General features: G+C 43.4%; 2 protein-coding genes across 2 annotated transcripts; one reads left to right on the top strand and one right to left on the bottom strand.

The window, feature by feature from the left end:
* The first annotated feature begins 2,169 nt into the window (after window positions 1-2,169).
* gphb5 (glycoprotein hormone subunit beta 5) lies at window positions 2,170-2,715 on the top strand. Its single transcript, XM_053860527.1, has 2 exons — window positions 2,170-2,355; window positions 2,435-2,715. Exons 1-2 carry the CDS (start codon window positions 2,170-2,172, stop codon window positions 2,621-2,623), a joined length of 375 nt encoding a protein of 124 aa, XP_053716502.1. The 3' UTR covers window positions 2,624-2,715.
* A 668-nt stretch (window positions 2,716-3,383) lies between these two features.
* Window positions 3,384-4,187, bottom strand: gpha2 (glycoprotein hormone subunit alpha 2). The gene is made up of 4 exons (XM_053860049.1): window positions 4,161-4,187; window positions 3,884-4,016; window positions 3,598-3,782; window positions 3,384-3,531 (listed from the first exon to the last, which is right to left on the bottom strand). The coding sequence occupies exons 1-4, from the start codon at window positions 4,185-4,187 to the stop codon at window positions 3,427-3,429; spliced, it is 450 nt and encodes a 149-aa protein (XP_053716024.1). The 3' UTR covers window positions 3,384-3,426.
* Between the last annotated feature and the right edge of the window lie 5,428 nt (window positions 4,188-9,615).

Below are 9,615 nucleotides of genomic sequence, written 5' to 3'. Positions count from 1 at the left end.
TCTATTTTGTATGTATCTATCTTGTATTATGTATAGCAAGTATGCTGCCTACCATATACCATATCATAGTGAACGTTGACCAATTTAATGGTTCTACAGACTAAATTGCATGGCATAATCCTTAAAAAATAAAATACAATAAAAATTAAATGTTTAAACCTGCTCTAAATGAAAAAGTTGATAAATGTCTAAATGAAGGCTAAATCTAAACATGGCTATAGATTGATCAATGGCCATTCAAATGATCTAAGTCCAACATTAGGCCACCAATAATACAACTTGCAGTAGTTTTTTTGGGTCAATATTCATCATTTCATGTATGTCATGAAATCGTCTAGATTCTGTTTCAAAAGAGAAGTTGATATGAGGTCTCCATTTAAACGTCTAAATGAAGTCTAAATGTAAAGTACACTGTTTAAAAAAAGCATTAATCCTAATTTTGGCCGTCATTTATGCATTTTAAAGTTAGTTTTAATTTGAAAAATTAGTGGATTAAGCACCCTTAATCCCTTAGAGATAGGGTGAGAAGCTCGGTCATCCGGGAGGAGCTCGGGGTGGAGCCGCTGCTCCTCCACATCGAGAGGAACCAGCTGAGGTGGCTCGGGCATCTGATCCGGATGCCCCCTGGACGCCTCCCTGGGGAGGTGTTCCGGGCATGTCCTACCGGGAGGAGACCCCGGGGAAGACCCAGGACTCGCTGGAGAGATTATGTCTCCGGTCTGGCCTGGGAACGCCTCGGGATCCCCCGGGAGGAGCTGGAGGAGGTTTGTGCGGACCGGGAAGTTTGGGCTTCCTTGCTCCGAATGCTGCCTCCGCGACCCGACCCCGGATAAGCGGCAGAAGAAGGTGAAGGTGAAGGTGAAGGTGTAGTGGATTAAGTACTGTCGCCTAAATTTAGCCTAAAATATAGAGCGTGTAATAGACGTCTATGAACAAGTTTTTCTGAAGGGGGCGTATTCAGACACAATTATTTACCATTAATATTTCTCAACATAGATGCATAGACATGACACACATACAATATGAGTCACAAATACCTTTTTTGTCAAGCACACACTCTTTCCTGAGTACGTTTAAAACAGAGGATGACGTCACCGCCCCCGTCCCGTGAAGGTGGTGAACGCTTCTGAAGTTTTCAGACTTCAGCGGCAGCAGAGCAACAACGGCAAGTGAGTCTTTTCTTTCCTTTCGCAAAATCAATAAACTCTCGACACAATTCTTTTGAGCTACTGAGCAGTTTGCTTCATTTGTTGGGCTTCAGAAGGTTTAGATTTTCAAAAGAAAAACACTTAAAATGCATAAAAATGCATTCGCTAAAAAATGCTCTTTAAAAGGTGTTTTTGCATGTTCACCGATGTGTTTTTAAAATGGTTTACATCGGGATTTTTCTCAATATTTTGTTCAGTTTCAGTCAGAGGCATAATGTTGACGTCATACGGGCGTCGCGTCTACAGAAACTTTAATCTACCACCATCGTTAATGATGTCGTTTGATAGACACAAACGAAGCGGAGCGCGTCTAAATGTACGACCTAAAACTTTTATTTGCAGTAAGTAAAATGAACGCTAGAGGAAGGTATTCCTCATTGAGTGGTGATTAAGAACATTTCCTCAAATTTGCAGATTTTGATAAAAGCATTGAAATAATCAAAAATCCAGATTGTCTGTTGCATAACCAGCCAAAAACTACTCACTGGTGTCATGTGGCCACTGCTCCTGTATGCAGAGGTCAGTGCTATTCAAAAATGCTTGTACATTGAATTTTGGTTTTGAGAGAAAATATAGGGTGTTGATTTCTATTGAATATTTAGGTGAATATCTTAGGTTTAGGAGTATTTTCCAGGCTAAATTAACTATATGAAAACGTTTTTTTCTTATTTTCTTCTTCATGGAATCCATGTTATGAATGACAAAAAAACTAATGGCTTTTTGAGTTTTTTTGTTTTAGATTTTTTTTTTATTTTAATTTCCAAACAAAAATTGAATGAACAAATGACACAGGTGACATATAGGGCAGTCAGCGCAATGTTCAGTGTTCAGCTATTATTTTGAACGATGAATTTGCGTGAGATTAGGACGACACTTTTTATTTAGCAATATTCTCATTGATAATGTATATAATTCTTTTCAGAATAGCAAAATCTTTCAATCTATTTTGTGTTTTCCCAGCATGCACCTAATCTCAATGATCCTCCTCCTCATGGTCGGCCACGCCCTTTGCGTTACCATGACGACCACGTTGCAGTCGTTCCGTGGCTGCGCAGTTCGAGAGTTCTCGTTCGTCGCGCAGAAGCCTGGCTGCAGGGGCCTTCGCATCACCACCGAGGCCTGCTGGGGGCGCTGTCACACCTGGGAGGTACGACACACAAGAACATGGCTGTGTCAGGACTGACTAAGTTGAGCGGTTGACCGTGTGCGTCTTCGTGTTTTTGAAGAAGCCAGTTCCAGATCCTCCGTTCATTCAACGTCACCATCGAGTCTGTACGTATGCCCGAACTCGTCACGTGACTGTGCGCCTGCCCGGCTGTCAGGCCAACGTCTCGCCTCTCTACCACTACCCGGTGGCTCTTCACTGTCACTGCAGCACCTGCTCCACCTTGGACACCGAGTGTGAAACTTTCTGAGGGGAGATGCAGGTCACCACCCCGGCAAGTCAGTGCTGCCAAATACCAGCTGCCAAATATCATCCTTGTGTTCATTCAATTGATTTGGAATGTACGAGCTTTATCAGTGTGCTTGCTATGTGTCGCTCTTGAAATCAATGAATAAAACTCATGAAACGAAGCTTTGTGGATTGATTGACACAATTTCATTTTGGCATAATAAAGCGACCTGATGAGAGTGCACCCGGGTCCCAGCTGCCCAGGGAGAGAGCCGGAGGACATCCTGGAGAGGTTGGCATCCATCCTCGTGCGCGTACGCAACCACACAAGCAAATAAGTTAAGTTGACAGAATAAAACTTTATTAACAAAAACAGTTTACAGTGCATCTTGTCATGTTCATTTCAAATATTCATTGCATTTATGTACAAAATCTGATCAATAAATATAAATTCAAGTTTACATTCGTTAGTGTCTGCTCGGCATTTAGTGGTTTCCTGGACTGACGTCTTCTGCTTTTGACTGGAACCAAACTGTTTCCTACCATCACACAATAAGAGAGTTTTTTTTCCTCATCCTACAATGACATTTTGAACAACTTACAGGCAACTTCGAGGATGCACATTGAAACATTTTGGGGAAGAACTATTGGGAGTCAAAGTGCAAATGAGAGTTTGTAGTTAGGAAGCCAGGTGCCAAATATAAAGACAACCTGAGTGGTTCTGCTTGAGCGCTTTGCAACCGGAATATTTGGACAAAAGCATTTCCAAATTTCCGCTTTCAGTTGGATGTCTGTTGTAAGTGAATACTTGAAGAGGCCAGAGGCTCAGTATCGCGAGCGGCGGCACATGTCGCAGCGGCATGCCTTCGCTGTTACGATCTCAATCTCATCGTGGTGTCGGCCTCGAGGACAGTCCAGGCGAACTTTGACCTGCCAGAGTGTCCACAGGTCAGGGGTCATGTCGGTAAAGAGCGGCTCAACAAACAGTGGCCTCACCTTGGCGTCTCTGCTGATGGTGCAGCAGCGAGAGGCTGATGTGATGTTGTGTGTGAAGTTGGACGCCACCAGGACGGAGTATCTGGACGGGAAGGCGCTGGACTCGCAGTAGCCGACGCATGCATAGACCTGGTGTGTGCCTTTGCACGTGCCGCGACGGTCACTGCGAATGGTTACGTTTACGGCTGGAGGAAGAAGCATGAGTTCACATTCATTTCCTGAGTCAAAATGCAAAGCAACAAACTCTCTACCGTAGTTACTTCAGCAAGGATGAACTTTGACTCACGGAAAAGGTGGCAGCCAGGTGTGAGACTGTCGTAGCTCCAGCCAATAGGAGAGAAGAGCAGCAGCAGTGACATCACTGGCAGGAGGAGCAGACAGAGCTGCGAGCTCACGTGAGAGGACATCAGGACGGCGGCCTGAAAGAGAGAGAACACAGTGGAAGTCATGGAAGTCAGCTCACTGAGTAGCTAAGCAGGAAGCAGAGGCCTCTGAGTCCCACTAACACCACCTGTCTGTCAAGGGTCAAAGTGTACAATCATAGAGAATCGGTAGTGACACACCTTGATGATGTCATCAGATGAGGACATCATCAGTGGATCAGGGACTTAAGAGAACGATTGTATCTGGGAGTAGAGGTTCGGATTTGTGGTCACTATTCTCGTCCTCATGAAGTCAAATAAGTATCCAACCACACAGGCGCTGCACGTGTGTAAACATCGTCGTCAGGTTTTCCTGGGAATTGAGGGAATCCCAACCTTTGCCCTCTAAAATGGCTTCTCTTTCCAGATCCGCTTCCCCTCAACTGGAGCACTGGGAATAACCATTAACACTGTTGTGCGTGTGTGTGTATGTGTGTGTCCTCTGGTTATTCTCTTCAAGTGTTTCCAAGCCTGAAGGTGTTTAATCTGACAGGGTGTGAGAAATGAGGAGATTTCTCCCCCTTAAAACTGGTTAAATTACAAATTTTAAAGGATATTAGGGAATAAACACAATTGAGTTTCTTTAAATTTCATCAGAAAACACTTTAATTTCTGTTTTCTTGGTGACTGTGACTTCATACAGTAAGAGAAAAATGTAATTGTTTTTGTTCAAAACCCTCTTTATAGGCTGGAAGATGGTCATCCAAAATGATGCAGAATGAATTTCTCTTCATAACATTCATCAGGAGATTCATACAGAAAATGTACAATTGAAAAAGAAAGCCCCACTCAGTCATCACTAATCAGGTGTTCGTCCAACAGAAGAACTCAATATAAATCCCAGCAGATTGGATCCTAATTTTGATCAAACATTTCAAACAAGTCGGAGACGACTGAGGACAGAAGAGTCATGCACTGGAAAAGAGCAGATTTCTTCATGTTGAGGGTGGAGCGAGACTCACCTGTAGGAGCAGGAGCAGGTTCAGGTGCGTGCGTATGGTCTCAGCCTGCAGTCACTCAGGTAAGTCTCGGTGCCTCTTATAGCCACGGACACACCCACAGTCACAGCGTGTGTGAGTCTGAGTGTGTGAGAGAACCTGAGAACACCATGACAGAAACCCTCTGCTGGAGTGTGTCACCATCTTTGTGCCCTCCCCAACTCACTGTTGAAACCTTTGGGGGGCTGCTGTGACAGAGAGGAAAACTAGATGGCTTTTCCACACACACACATGCGCGCACACACACGGACATGAAATCACATAGAAACTAATGTGCAAGGCCTCAACTTGATACAACTGCTCTAATAAAGTGCGTCGGGTTGGAGAAGCTGCTTTTTCCATCTGTGGCTGCGAGAGGAAGGGCAGGGTCGGGTCACTGCGGCTCAGCTGATGGTGCTGCTGGTGTGTGTGTGGCACGTGGAGGGCATATTGATGGCAGGCGACGCCAGGACGTCAGTACCGCTTCCACCGTGCTGTTAATAGTCTTAGTAGGGTTCAAGTATCCGACGACGTCTTCCTCATATGTTTTAGTTGTTTGACCAAGTGGCCAAACCTCAGACCTGGGGAGTGCTGCAGCAACAAAACGGCTCATGTGGAGTCGCTGGAGAGACCCGAAAAAGCACTGGCTCCGCAGAATAATGAGGAGATACAAATGGGAATAGTCAAATATACAAGAGCATGCATTCATTTTCCATATTGATGATCCTTAACAAGCGGCCTGGAACCAAGACTGGCCAGCATGTTTGTCCGACTTGTCAATCGCAGCTTTGCTACGTCTGGAGTTGGAGCCATGGAGGCAGCAGAGAAACTCTCTTCTTCCTGATCTGATGCAAAAACCATCTAGTGACCACCAGTCAGATAAAACTAGCGTAAGCGAAATCCAAGATGGCTGTGGTGATTGCGCTGATCAATAGCGATAAAATCACAGCGTTCTCTCTCTGCCGTTGAACAAGAACGGTGCTTCACTCACAGCTATGAGGACTCCTTCTTCTCGGTTTGATCTCTGCAGACCAGGTGTCCCACTCAGCGCCCACTGACCTGGGCAGTGAGAGCATATTTGACCATCAAATTTTGCCTCCGTATGTGACTGAGTTCAACATCCTTACATTACTGCAGAAAAGATTCCGCGACAGGAGGCTGCAGGAAGGAGCGACCTTGAGGAGGAACGGATGGGTGACATATTCCTTCACGGAAAATGTGTTGCCACATTTTGGGTGATTTAAATGGGGGATACTTTCATACCAAGAAGGAATAGTTGGCTCTCACCACGAGTGACTCAAAGTATGTTTGGGTTCGAACTGGCAGCAAAGCTATTAGGCATTTACTCACACATTACTATTTGCTGGGAAGGCTTCAGATGCCGCTCTGCTGGATCAGAAGTAAGAGGACATGTTTTACAATTGAACAGATGCGGGACCATTTAATCCAATGAACGTGTTGTGTGACGAAACCAGAACATGACAGGTGAGTACAACAACGCAGAGCACAGGGACATCACCTGATAAAAGTGGGATGAACAGTGAGGTCAGAAGATGTCTCAGGAGGAGCTGGGAGTGGAGTTGGGTCCTGCATTGCCATCGACCAGTAGGAGAATAGGAGGGAAAGACTAGTGTGTCGGTAGGGAGCTTGAACTTCAATGTTTCTCCATTGACATATACCGTATTTTCATTACACTACATTGCTTCTGGGACATTACATGTACTATTATCATCATTTTGTCTAACGCGTGAGAGATTGAATAGGAGAGGATTGAAAAACAGTCGTGTTGCACATTTGCGTGTTTTGTTTTTTTCTGTTGCTTACATGTCAGTACAATTGATTTAGTTGCTACATTCATGTTCAGGTGATCTTTCACTTTTTTCCACTGTCTTCCTGTATAGCTCAGTTCTTTGTACTGCATGCGTTGTTTAAACTAGCATTCAGTCCTTTATGTCCTATCTGTCTATCTTTGTCTAGCGATCTCCGCGGCCTTCCACTTGCTTGCCAGCCGATTCCTATTGATTTCTTAAAGAAGCACCACAGCCTAGCTCTTATCCAACATGCTCTTGTAGCTAACCCTGCTCGGTCTTAGTCGCCTCCTCCCGTGCACTTTCCTATTCACATCATAGTCCTTCTCCATTTTCACAGCCACCTTCTGTTTAGCTTGCCTTTTCACACTTCCCACTATCTTTTCGGTTGAATATTGCAGCAGATAACTAAGATTTTACACAAACTAGCTAATAAAAACTAACTCGCCTCAGGTTACTTTCAAATAGACAGTGTTACCGTAGCCGTAGTTAGGACCACCATACCAGACCACGACCCAGGCATACTTTTTTCAAATAACATAAATGTTTCAAATAACTAAGAAAAAATGGCAGGTTTATGGTAGTAAAACACAGTCGAGCTCATTGGTGTTCAACTGAACTAAAACCCCAGTGCCACTGGTATTTCCTCAAACACTGTAGTCTGCTGTCTAAATCCTGAAAGTGGATCAGCTGAAGAAATGCTGTCATTAGTCGAAAACCTGGACTGTGTTTGACAGATGAGCATAAAAATTAATTTCAAATATTTTTGCATTTGCTTGAGTACAAATTATGTCTGTTATAGATTGTTTTGGTTTTGGCACTTTGTCTGCGTATGATTAAAATAACAAGGAACTTGCTGAATCAGCACATCCAGATTTAAATGTATTGTTTTTTAATGTGTTGGACATAGTGGGGATGGTTGTGGTTCTGTGAAGCTCATCGAGTACTGAACGCTGGAGTTTGAGGAGCTAACAATGTCTTGTAAAGAGATTGAACCAACAGCAGCTGGATCCCAACCAGACCCAAACTTTACTTATGATACTTTAAATTCCAGAAGTATCCGTCATCCATTTTATTGAAGCTCTTGTTTCATGCCATTCAGACTCAGTGGGGCCGTCGCAGGACAGACCTCCAGCACGACGGCTAACTAATCGCCGTTCAGATTAAAACATTGCTCTGCTCTCACTCACTGGGATGGCTCATTTAAAGTTGAGCAGAAGGTGGAAGTGAGATTTAAAAGTCACGTGGCTTTGTACTGCTTAAAGAGGCATTAATGCAACAGTGGCAGACAAAAGCTTCCATTTTTTTGGACTCTGATATTCAAATACACCCCATTGTCCGGTGAACGGAAATAATATGATGTTAGATCAGACAGTGTTGAAGTTTAACTAAGTACACGCATCAAATGGTTCAGACTTTAGTATGTTTCACTATAGACGAGCACATGGAAACGGCACTTACTACACATCAGATCAAAAACTTTACTTGTCTGGACAATTGGTAAAACCCTCGGTGTTACTGTCACACCTGTGCAGAGGTGTGGGAGTATGAGAGTACTTCTCTCACCCAAAAGCCCTGTTCATAAGCGCAAGCGTGCTGACTCAACCTGACACTGTTGGTGATGTAGAAAGGAGTAAGGGTCCGGCGAAAATGAAAATGTGTGGCCAAAGCCGAAGCAAATTTAAAACAGTTGGCTGAATACAGAACAATACGAATATCAAATGTGTGACAATATATATTTAAAAAATCAGCTTAACAAAGATTTTCATTTACATTAGTTCTTCAAACAAAACATATACATACTTTGGAGTTTGGTTGAATACTCAACAAAATTCAATTATATTCTCGTTCTTCAACACTTTAAAATATCCAAAAAGTTCAACACTGTATGCAGACTTCGGATCACACGTTGCACCAATGCATTACCACGCTTGCTGTGGACGACAATGAAATTGTCAAATAAAGAGGAAATGTGTGAGGCATGGGATGGAATGTCAAAATAATTTTGACTCGTGTTAGACTGCTGCTGAACCGTGCAGTGAGTTGGCCTGCCATCTCTGAAGTGGAGGATTGTGTTGCCAGGTTTCTACAATGCTGCCTCCAAGAATTGTGGAATAGGTTGCCAGAATTTCGTCAGTGGTCTCGCAGAGCATCCTTCGCCTCCGCGGTGTTTGAAAAATGCATTCTATCATACAACACTGTTAAACTACAGTACGCTGATTTTTTTTTCTCTATTCAGCCGTGCATCACTAGTAAAATTCCAGGAATAGTACTCATGGTAATACTACAAAGACTATAACAGATTAGATCTAATGTATCATAGAAGAAGAGGGAACTTCTGTCAACCATTTGCATGAACTGCACTGAGACAACACACACTGGAACGAAGGAACTCACTGACAAAACTTCTCTGATACAGAGTAATGCGTTATAAAGATCAGTGTGAGGAGAGACTGAGGGTAAAAGTCACAACACAAATGCATAGTGCATCAGCAAGCTATATAAATGTAAAAGTCCTGTCTAAGTGTGAGTCCACAAGCACATGAAATAGTCTGCTACTAGAAATACAACTGTCCAACACCTTACTGACATTTCGCCCAACTGAGTTTGCACGTACATGCCTGACACTTCAATCTCCAAGTCTTTCATAAATTGACAAGTTTTAGAAATATAATCACAAACTGTTCTCGTCATGACAAACAGTAAGTGAATGTGACAGCTCTGGAATATGTAACAGGGGTTTTACCAGCATGTTAAGGCAGGAAGAACATCACCTCACTCTGTGGACACCAAACAGAGGTTTTAAAATAG

The sequence above is a fragment of the Synchiropus splendidus genome, chromosome 3, assembly GCF_027744825.2.
Source record: "Synchiropus splendidus isolate RoL2022-P1 chromosome 3, RoL_Sspl_1.0, whole genome shotgun sequence".
Lineage (NCBI taxonomy): Eukaryota > Metazoa > Chordata > Actinopteri > Syngnathiformes > Callionymidae > Synchiropus > Synchiropus splendidus.
This window is presented reverse-complemented; position numbering and strand designations above follow the sequence as displayed.